Source organism: Sciurus vulgaris (genome assembly GCF_902686455.1).
Source record: "Sciurus vulgaris genome assembly, chromosome: 5".
Classification (NCBI taxonomy): domain Eukaryota; kingdom Metazoa; phylum Chordata; class Mammalia; order Rodentia; family Sciuridae; genus Sciurus; species Sciurus vulgaris.
In genome coordinates this window covers 165746292-165762511 of record NC_136465.1, presented here as the reverse complement: position 1 = coordinate 165762511, position 16220 = coordinate 165746292, and the positions used below count along the sequence as shown (strand labels likewise).

The 16220-nt window shown below is 41.2% G+C and overlaps 1 protein-coding gene across 5 annotated transcripts in view; it reads right to left on the bottom strand.

Annotated features, from left to right (window-relative positions):
• The window catches only part of POLR3B (RNA polymerase III subunit B), a 126586-nt gene that overhangs the window by 26764 nt on the left and 83602 nt on the right, over nt 1–16220 (bottom strand). For all 5 annotated transcript variants that reach the window (XM_079143077.1, XM_079143079.1, XM_079143078.1 and 2 more), the window contains 2 exons: nt 14648–14765; nt 11150–11292 (listed from right to left, as the gene is read on the bottom strand). In XM_079143077.1, the coding sequence (XP_078999203.1) occupies nt 11150–11292; nt 14648–14765 (261 nt within the window). The remainder of the gene's footprint in view (nt 1–11149; nt 11293–14647; nt 14766–16220) is intronic.

Below are 16220 nucleotides of genomic sequence, written 5' to 3'. Positions count from 1 at the left end.
GAACTTTACAAAATACACACGGCTGAATGTGTCAAGAGCTTAATAAAATGTGTTGAGGCTACACTATTTGGAAACAGAATTGGAGATTTTTATTCTGGGCCATAAAACACTAAATACCCTAATTTCAAAGCTTTAGTTGGATATTTACTGAAAGGTCAGAGGGTTACAGGCTAGCTATCAAAGATCAAATTTTGTTCTTAAAAAGCAAATTAAATAAAATCTTCTTACAATAAGGCACCTATGTGTGCAAAATAATCCCGACTTCTAACATGAAAGTAAGAGCTGCTGGAATTTCTTTTTGGACCCAAACTCTGAAGGATCATCGGGCATCATGTACCTTATCTTAGGGCTCACACTGTTAGCCCTGCCTGGCCTCATCTCCCCTCCCACTTAGGAACTTCTATTCAAGCAGGATCAAGCAAAGGAGGGAGCCAAAGATATCCAGACTGTTTGAAGCCTCAGACTTGCAGAGAGGATTTTAGACAGTCTCAAGTACTACATGAGTACAAGGTGCTATTATTATTACTACTTTAAATCAGGATCTTTTCATGCTCTGTTTTAGAAAGCATAATATAGAAAAAAATAACAAATAAAGCTCTGGCAAAACTAATTTTTAACCAGACTTGTTTAACAAATAAACTTTCTTCTCAGCTTTTCCAGCACATGTGAATGTACAGTTCCTGCAGTCTCGCTATAGCTAGTGCATAAGTTCTTCAATGTGTTGGAAAGAAGGTAGGTTTTCTTTTCTTCTAAGAAACATTCAATCAAAATCTTAATGAATTAATTTGCAGGTTGTTGAATAACTTATTAATGCAAAATGCAGGCAAGTGACCTTATAATGGGACTTCGTTTGAAAAAGAAAGCATCCAAGATGAATCTTCCAAATCACTTAATCCACATATGCATCATCCTTAGCAGCCAAAGATGGAAGGACACACTGAACGAGGAAGTAAAAAACTACCTTTGGGTAAGAGCAGACTTCTGTGTCACACAAAGGCTGGCTTCAGTCCATTTAAACTTGCTGTCTGGTCCTCAGGGCCTGGGGAGGGAGACGCCGAGGAGTGTATCCCATTATCTCAGATGTGCAGTTATTAAGAAGCTTCTGTTTGCCAGGACAAACACTCTTGCTCAAATACAGTATTTCTTCCTGAGGAATGCTCCTTGGGGTTGCTGCCCGATTCTGTGAGCTACAGGACCTCTGCTGGAGGTGCTAATCCTTTCTCACATGAGAGACTGAGAAATGCTCTTTCAGGGAGCATTTCAGGGAAGTGATATATTGCTTTTTTTTCTCTCTTTCTCCACATCAAAGGAGTCTGCTTTTTCCTCCCTCGTGAATGGCAGCAAAAGTAAAAGGAAATCTGGAAATATAATAATTTGGTTTGCCTGAACACTGAACAAAACTTAACTTGGGAACTCCTTAGGCTAGTATAATTTTTGCTAAAGGATTAAAAAACAAAACAAAAAACAACAAAATATGGAGCAAGAAATCTAACAATGCACTAGCCATCAGAGAAAACAAGGCTCAAGATAAGACATTTACCCGATAAGATCCCTCCATGTAATTTATACCTACGCTAAAGAGGCTTTTAATAGAAAGTCTAGCTCCAAACATGATTTCAATCAGCATTATATGTGAATGTCTCTTTATCTTTAAAGTTGATCACAAAAAAAATGTGAAGGGCAAACACAGAAGAACACACCAGACCCATGTCCTGTCCTTTCCTCTTTGGAGCACCATCATGTGTCAGCCACACAAGGCATCAATGCAATGGACCTGGACTTCTAGAACTCTTAGAGAGGGAACCAAGGACTTCGGGCTTCCATACTTCTTCCTAGGTAGAACCAAACTATACTTTCCTTCCTTTGTAAATAAGCACACAACACATTCACAACTGCAATGCATTGAAGGTTACCACTGAATAATTTGACCATGGCTGTACTTTGCATTCTGCTAAAGAGCAAACTGCCCTAGAAATTCTTGATCAATGGCTTGGCTCTTTTGGAGGAGCCAACTCAATGCACATTTTCTGATGAGATACATAGCTGACTTTGCAAATACCAAAAGGAGGGCCATACTTAGTCAAGATTCTTTGGATGTCTTCTCAGAGGGCTGTATTAGAATTCTCTCAACTGAAAAGTGCACTCTGAGCAGATATGGCCTATTTTTGACCCTAGGGCGTAGTCTTTATGTTGTTATACCACCTTTCTTATAAAACACTGTTTCCTTCTTCAACCCTTGACTCTATCTGCTTAATCCTCCTCTGCTTTTGAGGGTACAGAAGGTGATGCTGCTTATGGGGTCAGCACCATCTGCAACAGTTACTGATAAACTACTTCCACTTCTGCAGGGCCTTCGCAGACCAATTACATTAGTCTTGCTTATCTCATGCCACTCCTGTGATTTCCCAACTCACTCGGTATTAACTCTTGTTCCACTTCACCCACCCATTCCATCCTCTTCAATCCTCATGAGCTCTTTCGATGTATATAGCATGTAACTGCTGCTGCGTGGTTTCCTCATCCCATTTATTTCATTTAGTTACTAATTATCCTACCACCTTTGAAGTGATTGGGCTTGAGCAGAATAGAAACTCTTGTCTGTGAAACTAAATTTTCAAGTCTTCTCTAATGTAGACAAGGTATATATTTTTTGGTGGTGGGGGCAGTACCAGGGATTGAATTCAAGGGCATTCAATCACTGAGTCACATCCCCAGTCATTATATTTTATTTAGAGTTGCTTAGGGCCTCATTAAGTTGCTGAGGCTGACTTTGAACTCTCAATCCTCCTGCCTCAGCCTCCTGAGTTGCTGGGATTAAGGTGTGCTCCACCACACCTGGCTCTGAGAGGATACTTTTGAGGCATTAGGTGCAGAAATATCATCTATACATTGAGCATGTACTAAAAGAATCTCTAACAACAGTTTTTTCAATGAAAACTTTTAAGAAAAGACAATTAGGCAATCTGCAGAGCCCTGTTACTTTCTAAACGCCAGGAACAAACTCAGTGCTCTACATGGAAGAGGAAAGTGTATGCATAAAGACACATCAAATCAAAATAATCTTTACATTTTCTCATATAGAAGACGCGTATCAATTTGCAGATGATGCTACAAAAGGGAAAAAACAGTATTTCCAAACAATTCTACATTTCAGAGGTGAAAACTATGTTCAACTAACCACTGATTTTACTCATGTATGTGTTTGGATTAAAACAGAAATCACAGCAGAAATCATGGTGTAACATGTACAACCTGAAAACTCACAACACTGAAATTTGATCAGCTCATTTCATGACAATTACAAGTAGTATAACTGGAATCACAAACTTCACTCTGCACTTCATCCATGTTTTACTCACCAACAGTCACTCCTTTAGCTCCTTACAGACACTTGCCAGCAGCACTCACTGCACATGAACCAACTGCAACAGCTGTCTCAGATGCTTCCTCCAAGCACCTCCCCTATTCTGGCTTAAACTATCACATCTGGCCAGATCAATCAGGAGAGTGGGCAAAAGTGAAGGGTGGAAAATTTACCTCCTTTTATATATGCTCGAATTCTTGATAGATTGTGAACTTTAACCAAGGCTAACCCTGACAAGAGGACTAATTAAAGGGGTGGGGACATTGTTTCATAATGAGTTGATTAGAAGGGAAGGAACATCCAAATATATAACTCTTATAGGCATATGTATTCCAAGCACCACTGGAACAAGTGTGTTGGGGTATTATTTATTTTGAATTGGTGGTAGATGTAAGACTACTTATTCAGGAAAAATGAGAAGTTTGAAAAGATGACCACCTTAAGGAGGAGACACAGAAAAGAGTATCAAGAAATATCAGGATGCTGTTTCAAGAGTAGGCCATGTCTCTTCTGAGGGGAAATATCCAGGGACACAGCAATACGAGAGGCCAAGTGGTAATAGAGTAACATGAGAAAAGAGCCACTTTCAACTAGTTTTAATGGAATGGGAAATATGCTCAATCAAAAACCTGATTCAAATCCGGCTGTGCTGGCACTAGGCTCTATCAGGCAAGCAACATCTTCTCCAGGCTTCAATATACTCATTCTAGAAAATAAACATTACTGGCTTCTTCAACCCACAAACCTAGGCCTCAACGCCCATCTTGACCTCTCTCAACTCCCAAGCCATCGGCACGTCCTGTTCACTCTATCTCAAATACATCCAGAGCCCAGTCACTTCTACTTTCCCACTGCTGCTGGCCTTGTCCAAGGCCAGCAAGTACACTGGTCCCCCTGCTTCCTTCCTTGCTCCCCTCCAATCCACTCTCCAGATGAAAGCCAGGCAGAGTCACTCCTTTGCTTATGCTAACCATCCAACAGTCCTATTGGTCCCCAGCATACTTAGAATAAAGCCCAAACGCCTTCCTCTTGGTTCCAAGGCCCTGTGGGGTGTGCCCTACCCTACTCTTCCACTGTGCCTCACGCTGTATTCCTCCTCAGGCCTATATTTGTGCCTTTAATTAGCCAAGCTCATTCCTGCCTCAGAGGCTTTCTCTTAAAAGTTCTCTCTGTCTAGAACTTAGTTCTCCCAGACTTCGCTTGGCCGGCTCGTTTTTATTCTTTTATTCTCCACGTCTCAAACATCACTTTCTTCAAGTCACGGCTCCTGAGCATCAATCTAAAGTCAACATTCCATCCCCACACTAGTCACTCTTACCTCACCTTCACATACAGCGCTTATCACTGTCTCAAATTATTGTGCTTATGGGTTTTTTTTTTTTTTTTTTTTTTTTTTTTGTTACTAGGGATTGAACCCAGGGGCACTCAACCACTGAGCCACATCCCCAGCCCTTTTTTGTATTTTATTTAGAGATAGGATCTTGCTAAGTTGCTTAGGGCCTCACTAAATTGCTGAGGCTGGCTTTGAACAAGCAATCCTCCTGCCTCAGCCTCCTGAGATACTGAGATTGCAGGCATGTGCCAACCACACCAGGCTGTGATTATGTTTTTGTTTCTTTCTTTCCTGGCTGGTTCTTCCCCAAGAAGTCATAAATTCCAGGAGAGCAGACACCATCTATCAGTCTTGCTTACCCCTGTATTTCCAGTATCTGAGTCAGTGCCTGGTATAGAGGAAAAGCATAGGAAGTGGGTGAATTAACTAATAAAACTGTTAATCTCAGGTTCAGTGAGACACAGTTGCTTTGAGACTTGTCATTTGCCAAGTTTAAAACTGAAGTCACCATGGCCTCTTTCTCTCTTTTGCTCTTTACATATCAGTCAGTAAACATGCCCCATAGATTTGCTTCTCTCTTTGCCACTCATGTTTCCTTCCCATCTTGGTCAAAGCCCTCCAAGTCCAAATCCTAACCAGTCAATAGCAGCTCACCTTTGCTATCTGCTGCCTGGGCACCAGGTCCTGTGTCCACTGTGTTCCATAGACCTTTACAACCACCAGCAACAACCTCAGAACAACTCACCTTGTTAGGCTGCAAGAACTTGTCTCTCTGCTATATTTTCTGAACCTTATGTCTTTCTTTAAATGTAGAACAGAGGGTGGTCATGAAGAAAAGAGGAATGTGTCTCTCAGTAAACCCACAGGACAGGGCAAGGCTAACACGAGTAAATCACAGGAAAGTGCACTCTGAACTCAAGATAACAAATAGAATTATGCCACCGCACAACAGGAGGCCCTAAATAGCAGTGAAGACCTCCCTTAACAGGCCCATCCAAGTGGTGAACCATCTGCCTAAGATGAAAGAACTCTTTTGCTGGAAAGATGGATCGAGACTAGACTTCTAAAAGGCCTTTCAAACTCTAAGAAGCTTCTCTTGTCCACAATAAACTCTGAACTTCATCATCAATGTTTTTTATATGGTATCCTCTAGTATTGAACTGTATAATCCTTCATATCTATCTTTGCTTCAGGTGTACAGTCAACTCCCTATGGGCATTAGCCCAGGACTGAATTTCCTTTATAGTCCTTAGAGAGCCCAGCACAGTTCTAAGTCCACGGCAGTGACTTACACATGAGTAAATCGTTCTGTCTAGAGCTCTCAAGGTAGATTCTCATTTGTGCTCAGTGTGTGCAAATGCATTTTGTTATTTTGGTTGGAAGAGCTTCAGTTGACTTGTTTGATCGGTTAGGGTTAAACAGTGCTGTAGTATGGATGTGTTCCCCCTAGAAGCACATGCTAGAAACTTAATCCCCAAGGCAACAGTGTTGGGAGGTGGAGTCTAAGGGGAGGTGTTTAGGTCATGAGTGGATTAACACTGAATATAAAAGCACTCGAGGCCGCAAGTTCTATCTCTTGGTCTCTGGCCAGTGTGTTCTCTTGCTCTTCCACCTTATACCAGGGGATGATGTGATAACAAAGCCTTCACAAGGTGTGAGCCCCTTGACCTTGTATTTCCTAGCTTCCAGAACTGTAGGAAATAAATTCTTGTTCTTTATAAATCACCCAGCTAGATATTCTGTTATAGCAGGACAAATTGGATGAAGACAAGAAGTCATGAATCTTACATGCTAAAACTTCTGGTGCCCATCTGGAAAAGGTAAGAGATACTCCATTCTTGATAGGAAGAGCAAGTAACACCATGGGAGCAATGATTTTGGATGTCAACACAATTTCCAATGAGCCCAATGAACATTTAAGGTATTTTATTTAATAACATATTTATTTGTTCCATAAACATAGAGTAGAAACCATATTGTATCAAAATTCTACGCTGGATGTTTTGGGGGTTAGTAGGGGACATTTCCTATCTTAGATGAACCTAAAATATACTTCTGTAAGTCAGCCAACAAGGTATCTGAATATTCAATGATAACATACACAATTATTTTTAACAAATCCACTGTATTTGTCAATCTTTATAAAGATTCAAAAAAAGAACTTCAAAAAATAGACTTCTGCCCCTGTCATGCCTCTAGTTTCAGTCAGTGACCAAGGAGATGATTGGAGTGGAAGACCTGAGCTACAACAACATTCCAGACAAAAGATGTTATTCTCAGAGAATTAAGGATTGACAAAATGTGATCAATACCCTTTGGATGATTGTTAGTATTTATTTGGTAATTCTTAGGGTGCAAGTTTTAGACATTTTAAAGTTAGTTTTCAATCTTGGAAATGATTAAGAGGGCTGAAGTTGCTGCTCAGGGGTAGAGTACTTGCATAGCTGTGTGAAGCACTGGGTTCATTCCCCAGTACAGCAACTGATCCATCAATCAATCAATAAAAGAGCCCAAACACCAGAAAGCCAAAAGATTGACAGCTCTAAAAATCCACCCCACCTTTTCTTCAAATAATTTTAACTTCATTTCTGCAAACTGCAGTAAAAAAAAATTAAGCACACTTAGCATTCTTGCGTTGAATATTCACAGATAACAGACATTTGGATTTGCAGTTAAACATGACAGAAAACAAGTGTTTATCTCTCTAACAGAGTTATAATTAAGGTCTAAAACAACCTCTAAGGAGAAAGAATAGGCAAAGTGGTATCAGTGGGCCTGAGATAATCCTATAACTTTGAAAGTGGATGAAAGGAGGCAGAAACAGTAAGAGTGACTTAACGGAAGGAGAAAAATAAATCCAAGTACCTGCAAAGGAGGTATGAAGAAGAAAGAGTGCTGACCCAGCCCTCATCTCAACTCTTGGGAAGGCTCAGGGACAAAGTACTGTAAGAAGTGAGGAGAGATGTCAGGTAAAACAGGAGGTCTGACTCAAGGCCACCAAACCAGCAGCAATGCCAGGCTCTCCACTTTCGACGCGTGCACACACTGATCCCTTCTCACCACTTCACTATTACTATGCTTTCTGACCCACCGCCGGTTCTCGCCCGAGGAGCTCTAACAGCCTTCTGACTGCTGTGCGGACCCCTACAATCTCTTGTCAGCACAGTAGCCAGAAGAAGGTCCTCTCTTTCATCTCCTCTAATTCTTCCAGGGGCTTCCCACTCACTCCGAGTAAGAGCTGAAGTTCCCACGGTGACTCACAAGGCCTAATCTCTGACTCTGGATAGCTCACTCACTCGCTCTGCTGCAACCATGCGGGCCTCTCTGCTGGTCCTCTAATACTCTGGTGAACCCCAGAGTCTCCCTGTGGGCTTGAAAGCTCTTTTGCCAGAGAGGCTGTGCAACCTGACTCCTCTCAGGGTTTCACTCACAGCCCATTTTTTCTTAAGGTGTTATTTCCCAGTCACTTTACTTAAATTTTCAACCATTAATCACACTCCCTCCCTGCTACATGCTTCCTCCCCTATCTTTCATTTACTTTCATCTCAGTACTTTCCATGAAAAGTAGCAAACAAATGCAGAGTGCTTACTGGATGGTTCTAGGGCACAGAAAAGAAGAAGGCTGCTCCTGGCCCTGATTGCCCTGGGCTCTGTTCAGCAGTTCTGAGGACTCTAGAGTCTAACCTGCCAGGCTCACCCTTGGCCAGTTTTTAACATGGTGCCAGGGAGCTCTGGCTCTGAAAACAACTCCCAGAGTTTGGAGCAAGAAGAGTGGAGGCTCCACATGGGTAATCTTTTTGGGAGGAGAGTACAGTACTCCAAACAGACTACTGATCATGTGGAAAGCTATACCAAAAGGCTATTGATGATCGAGAAGACTCGTAATGGGAATAAAGAAAATTAGCAAAAAAAAAAAAAAAAAAAAAAAAAAAAAGCAGAAACTTATAAGCTTCAAAAAGAAATGTTATAAGGGAAATGCACTCAATCACTTAGTTTGGGAATGAACACTATTCACATAATCCACTATAATGCAATCTAAATAACTGTGATCAGCTTACATGAGGAGTGAGAGCTGGGAGTGGGGAAGAGAGGTAGCAAAGTGCTGGGTCCTCCCAGTCCATCATGGCAGGAAATCAACAGGTAAGACCTAAAAGGAATGAATGATTATGTGTCTGTTTAATATATGTCTTAAGCATACTTAAGCATATTTAAGATATATCAAACATATATAGTAAACAGAACATATTCATCCATTTGTTTAGAGATATGAAAGTAAATGAAGAGTGAATTGCTTCTGAAAGAATTAGAGGAGAGCTGGAAACTGATGTGTTAGTACTTTTCAAAGAACCTCTTCTGGGGGTACAATTTGATCTTTTAAAGTCATGTGCATTTATTATCTAATAAGATTATATTTAAAATAAATAAATACTACATTATACTGCTCATAAGCATTCTATGTCATTCCTTCCATCACCCTGTTAAAGCTTACACTACCTATTTTTCTATTCGCTTTGTTTTTGCCCCAACTTTTCAATAAGTCTGATGAAGCTGTAAGAGAGGGGACTATCAAGAGGATTTGGGTTAATCAGGAGGTTTTTACCCTTGGATTAAAAGCCATCTGGAAAAGGAAAAGTAACAAGACAAGCTCCTCACTACAAGTGAAAGGTCACCACCCCCGGGGAGACCTCTCTTGGTTTCATATAGAGATGTGTAAGTAGGAGCCCCCTTTAAGAGTGAACAAACCTCTCAAATCTTCTTTCAGATCACTGCAAGTTAGAAACCTTCAAGTTTGAAAAAAGGCCATGACACGAAGACTTTCTGACATTTTACCTAGAGGTCTGTGTTAACACTGATCTGGTAATTTTCTATGCACATACACGGACACTTATGTGCTATGTAGATAAAGCTGAGGAAAATGAACTCATCAAGAGTAGAGAATCTGTAGCTCATCACATGGTTCACCTCCATTTCATTTGTTTTATTCAAATATTCAGTTATTATCAATTATCAATTAAGTGGCTGCTATGAGAAAGGGTCTATCAGAATCTGATCTTCAAAAGAAAAAAGAAAAAAAAAAAAAAACCACATCTATGGACACGGGTTTCTGCCCTCCAGAAACTCAGTGGAATCAGGACCAGTGGATAATCACTGACATGCCTGCCAGTCTTCAGTTCTTCACACGATTCTCTCATGTAACAAAGATACTGAACTTGGGATATCTGAAGTTTATAAATTGACTCAGAAAGAGGGTGTTCTTTTATGGTATGTACTCTCCTAAAGCTTCAGTGTCAACATTTTGTAAGAAAAAATCAGACTTACTTCTTGCAGATAGTGGGTTTATAATCAAGCTCTGGTTGCCCCAGAATGGCTTAGGAGCACACTCAGAAATTGTTAAGACCAAGAGAAAAGGAGAAATAGTTTTAGTACAGAGAATTCAGTCTCCCTGGCCAGTAGAAGAAAACACAAGAACCTCAAAACATTCTTAAAAAACACTCTAAGGGCATTCAGAGCATTTCAGCAAATTATGTGAATTAGAGGTGTCAAATTCAAATTAACAGATGGAACAAATACTTTCTTAAAAATATTGACAGGCTAAAATAATCTTGCTTCTGTCAACTGAACTAAAACTGTTTTTGATGAAATAGTATTGTAGTCTGAAATAATTTCACTGGCAGAATGACAATTAAGGCTGGATTTATTTAACCAAACTGGAATATTTGATATACCTGGTTGGCAAATAAAGTTAAAATCAGCAAGACCATAATTTGCAGACTGATCCATTAAAAACAAGAAGGTATTATACTAACTAACAAGCAATGATGAATCAAGGTTTAGAAGTAGAGGAGATACTTCAAGTCACAGTAAGAGAGTAACACTCAATGTTCACTATCACTGCTGCCACTTCTTAGGTTCTATTACAGGGCAGGTACAACACTGGCTGTTTTAATAGTCAGGCAGCCTAGGAGTTGGTTAGGAGGCTGGGCTGTGTCCAAGCAGCCTGGGTTCAAAAATCAATTCTGCCAGAAATCATGTGACACTGGGCAACCTATTCATCTCTCTGTGCCTCTGTTTCTTTTATCTGTAAAATATAGATAATATGGCACTGACTTTGCTGGGCCACACAGGATTCAAGTTAGTCCGTATACATATAAAGTGCTAGGAACACTGCCAGGCATGCAGTTAGTGGTATAAAAGTGTTAACTGCTATTGTCGTTCTTAAAGCTAAGTGTCAGGTACAACCAAAACCCCAGGACAAACTTTCCACTCTTGAAGGCTACGTATATTGACTATCATATATTTTCAAATGCCATTAAAATCTGAGAAATAAAACAGTAATAATTTTAATAATACTGTAATAATTTTTCAAAGTTTAAAAAATATTTTATATATGTGATCAATAAACTCTTCAATATATTCAGTTTTGTAACAAATTAAGAAATGACAAAATTCACCTTTTTGTCCATGACGACTGCTGAATTTGTCTCCGATCTCTGGTCGCCTTGTCTGTCTCAGCAGCATTTTAATCAGAAAGGCATCTTCAGCATTGGACGATATCATCACCTTCTCAATGTATGAATCTGTTGCCCCTTTGTAACTAGCGTTAAGAGAAAGTCATTAAAGTCATTTTTTCAAACTGTCCTTTGTAAATTTATCACCCATATGATGTATTTTATTTAATCCTACTACAAAATATTTGACATTCTCAACTTGGGCTCTGAAAAGTGACTTTCATTTTTAACATTAAATTCAGATTTCACAATTTCCCTTTTACAGTCCTGTGTATTTATTATGAGGCAGGCACAGCATAACTTATCCTCAACAGTCCCACACTATTATTCCCTTACTACAGAAGAGAAAAACTAATGCTCAGAGAGGCTAAGGAACTGGCCCAAGGGCACATGCATCACAGAGTGGAACTGGGCTTGAGCTGGAGCTTGTCAGACCCAACCCCAAGTTCTTAATCAATTTTTTTTAATAGTTCTTTTATCTACTCAGCTTTTCCATCATTAATTCCCACCACCACCTCGCCCCACCCCACCACTTTGCTTCTTACACAACAGACAATGTCAAGAGTCTCCCAAGTGTCAGATCCTTGAGAATTCTGGACACAGATACTGAGTGAACCCAGTTCCTGCACAACAGGAGCTCCCCGCCAATAAAGGAAGAGGGGAGTGTGGCAGTCAGGCAGGTTGTTCAGCACTGCCACAGAAGAGGTGACCTGCACATGAGAACCACCAGGCAGAGGGAGCAGCCTGAGCAAACATGTGAGGCCTGCAGGAGGCCAGTATATACTGGAGAGTAAGAGGTGAGACCCTAGGAATGGGGGGCCTGGCATTCTGCATGAAGGCAAGAGGCACACCAAGGGTGTGAAGGGTGCTGAGGATCATGGACGGTCATCGATGGCAACACGACCGTTCAAAGCCACACTCCATTTACTCAAGAACACAGCTAGACAAGTAATTTAGAAAATCACTCAGGCAGTAACGCAGAGCAGGAGAAGGGTGGAGAAGTGCAAGCTGGGAGGCAGGAGAAGAGTTAATGATAACTGACAATCCAGGCAGGAGTGGAGGGCCAAAACTTGGCAACAGCAGGGAGGAAGGGGAGGGAGGCAGAACCCCCAAGTTCCTGATGTTCACATGTGGCAGGCAGAGGGAAAGTCAGGTTTGTGCTATGGCAACAGGTTAGGTGGTGGTGCCCATCACCACCAAGACAAGAACCCAGGTGGAGAAGGCTATCTGAGGTTGGGTAGGGGCAGGGAGGAAGATATTTGGGGTCTAGGATTGGTGTCCCTGATATGTCTAAGCACTGGCATGGACCCAACACTGGGCAGATCCATCTGGGAACCATCAGTAAGACATACATGGGAGACTGGATTTCTGTAAGTAGGAAGCACATCTGGACAAGATGCAAGACTCACTGGACAGGACAAGGTCACCAACGAGGTAAGCAGGAGTGGAGGCTGAGAATGAGCAACTAGACTGGCTGGCAGGGTCAGGTAAGGGTGGTATCACAAAATCAAGGGAAGAAGTGTATGACTGATGTCCAAAGCTACAGAAAGGTCATATGCCATTCATCCATTCATCTGATACTGTGCCACACACTGGGGGTCCCAGATGAACAAGACAGACAAAGCCTCAGATCACAAGACTGGTACCAATAAGTCCATGGAACTTGGTGCATCTGAAGAGTTCTTGGCTTTGCTCATTTTTTTGCTGTCACCCTCGCAAAGGTGTGGGCTCTGCGGGGGCGGGGACCACTGCTGACTTTGCTCACTACATCATCCTGTGCACCTAGAACACGTCCTGGCATATTGTTAGTGCTCAAGATACTTCTAGAATGAAATGAGTGCACAGTAGATCTCGGGTGACAGGATATTTTTGGTGACCCCTTATGCAGCTGTTTCAGTGGGATGAAGAGGCAGCAGGCTGGTCCAGAGGCAGTGATGGAGATGACATTTCCAGGAAGCTCAGCCATGAAAGGAAAAGGAACAGAATGGTGGCTAGAAAGGAACCCAAACTCCAGAAAGAGCTATTATTTTCCTATAACGATAAGAAGTACCTGACCACACATTCTAGCCTGTGAGGTGGGAATCAACAGAAAACAGTCTGAATGTATGGGAGGAAAAAGTCACAATGACAGAATAAGGGGTCTGAAAAGAGTAGAATTAAGGACCTGGGAGGAGAGAGATGGGGCTTCAAATTGAAAGAGATTCCTCCTTCAGGGCAGGAAAGAGCCATGGAACCTAACTACCTGGGCAGCTTGAACAGCTTTTGCTCTGTGAGGCTCAGAGCTTTTGTCCACACCCTGTCCCCCAAATGAATTGCCCATTCTGTCCCTTGTGTGACCACCCCAGAGACAAGTCCACAGCACCTGCCCCACTCTGCTACACTAAGTATAGTATGCACAAGGGCCTCTGACAGTCTGAATCCTTCCTCTGCCATTTGTGGCTGTGTTACCTTGGGAAGTCACCAGATAGTAGCTCCCTGCCTCCGTTTTCATATCTAATGAGCTCCTAAAATAATGTGGCTCAAGGGGTGGTAGTAGGATAACTGAACTAACATGTAAAGTGGCCAGAATAGCAACTGGTGCAGGGAATTCTCAAGGAAGTGACGAGGCTCATGGTAGTAACTGCATTTCTTCTGTGTGAAAGTCTCTGCCAACTAGATGTGGCTCCTGACAGGCAGGCAAGACTGTGGCTTATGTCAGTACTGAATCCCTGGCACATGTGCATGGTGCTTAACACACAGCAGGCCTTGGCAAATATGTGTGAAGTGGGTTTGTGAAACTCACTATGCCCAGTTCAGGAACCCTGTTTTCTCATGTCACTCACTTCTCTCCTTCTGAACATGGCCTAGTCTACCTGGCCTGGGTGGCACTTCTTGCTCTCTCCTAGCATGGTTTCTGTATCAGTGTGATGACTTTCACTAAGAAAGCTCAATATTTTAATATATTTTAATATATTAATATTTTAGAACTAAGAGGAAATCTAGAGATGAACAATTCTAGCTCTTTCATTAGACAGATGAGAAAACTAAAGTTGATGTAGTTTAACACTTTATCACAACCAGTCCTTGAACCAGACTATATTCTAATGCCATGCTGTGGCCAGTGTGCGCTATTTGTTTTTAAAACCCAAAGTTGATGGTAACGCTTTCTAAGAATGAATTCCCAATTCTTCCACATCCGAGAAGCAGCAAGCTGATGATCTACCCAAACCTGGGAACTTTGACATACTGCGCCCTTTATCTTGCTGTTCCTTCCACATGGATCCCTTGTTTATTTGGTCCACAAACTCAAACCAGGTAATAAGGTCTCTATGATTCCACAGCCCATTTTTATCTTCCCTGCACATCTGCTTTCAAAATAACCCACCAAGATCTAGTTCATAATTTCCCCATCCCTTCCTTTTGCTAACCTTTCTGTCTTACCAAGTCACAAGCAATACTTACGTTATGGGCACATCTTTGTACTGTGGTTGCTGTGGCACATTACTTCCTTCCAAAGGAATCTGAGTCACTGTGGGCATAGACTTGTTTACAAGCACTTGTTTGTTTTCTACTTTTTCACCTAAGAAAGGGAAAAGAGTGTTAGACATATCATTATCATCTGTGTAGAATGCAAAGATTGCTGGAGCATAAAACTATGTGGTTAGACTTGGTCCATGAAACCCATATAAGGAAGAAAGAAATGGGTCTACACACTGGGAACTAGAATTTAATAAGGCTCATGTGATTCTCTAAGCCAATTAAAAAAAAAACAAAACCTACAGATTAAGATCATAGTGTGAATAAAATTTGAAAATTAATTAATTAATTGTTACCTTAGTCAAACTGTTACCTTATATCTCATAGTTATTTCCACCAGTAACAAATTACCACCAACTTAACTTGGGGGTAGTGAGGAAATCAAAAGTTTCTTGGGTTTTGCTGCTACTCCCATTTCACTTTGTAACTCTTCATGGTGAGTCAAAGAACAACCATGAATAGTACTGTCCCAGCACTTACTTTCCAAGCCACAATGAACAGCATTAAGCGTGAGAGAAATTTTGCATGAATTAAAGGCAGAGAAAATGACAGGGAGCCCATGCACTGGGCTAAATGAAAGAGTGACCACCCAGGGAACAAGCATGACAAGGCTGTGCAGGTGGTTCCCAGAGTGCTGAGAGAGTACTCAGCTGGTCTCTCCTGTACTCTGTGTCCTTCTCATCTTTTCTCCACACTGCAGTCAGAATGATCATTTCAGAACACATACCCAATCCTGTCATTGCTTTGGGGATCACAATGAAAGTAGCCATAAGGCTGCAGATCTTGCTTAGGCTGGCCCCATTGTACCTGCCCCCTCTCGAGACTCATGTTCACAACACTGACCTGCACTCTCTTCTTTAGTCTCACTGCCCTTCTTCCAGATCTCTCAGCTTCAAGCTCCAGGACATTTATTTGCACAAGCTTTTCCTACTGCCTAGAGCCTTCTTCAGTAGTTAACACTTAAACACATCTTTACGATTTCCGCTCACCTTCTTAGGGAAGGTTTGGCTGTCCTTCCTAACCAGGTCAAATCCTCTTGCTATAAAATGCTATGTGATTTCTTAATTTGATTATCCTTTATCTATGTTGGTCTCCCACAATAGCCTATAAGACTCACCAGGAGCAGGGGCTATGTGTTGCATCAGCAAATTCATCACAAGCTTATAATTACAATGGAGTCATACCTTTTAGGGAAAATAGAGTCTAAAGACAGTCTGCAGGCCAAGTGTATAAGTAAAGAAACAACAGTGCAGATGCAGGAACAAGACCCTTTTCTAAACATTTCCTTAAAGTGGCTTTTCTATAATTCAAAATTATAAATAGAAAATTATAATTAGAATAGATTATTGCTATGTAAAAACATCATGCATAGAAAAACAAAAAGGACAGAAATTCATCCAAAATGACCATACTGGCTGAGTCTGGATAGTAGTAGTATAGGATATTATTTTTTCTGCCCTATTTACCAAATACTCAGAAATACTATTGAATAACTTTC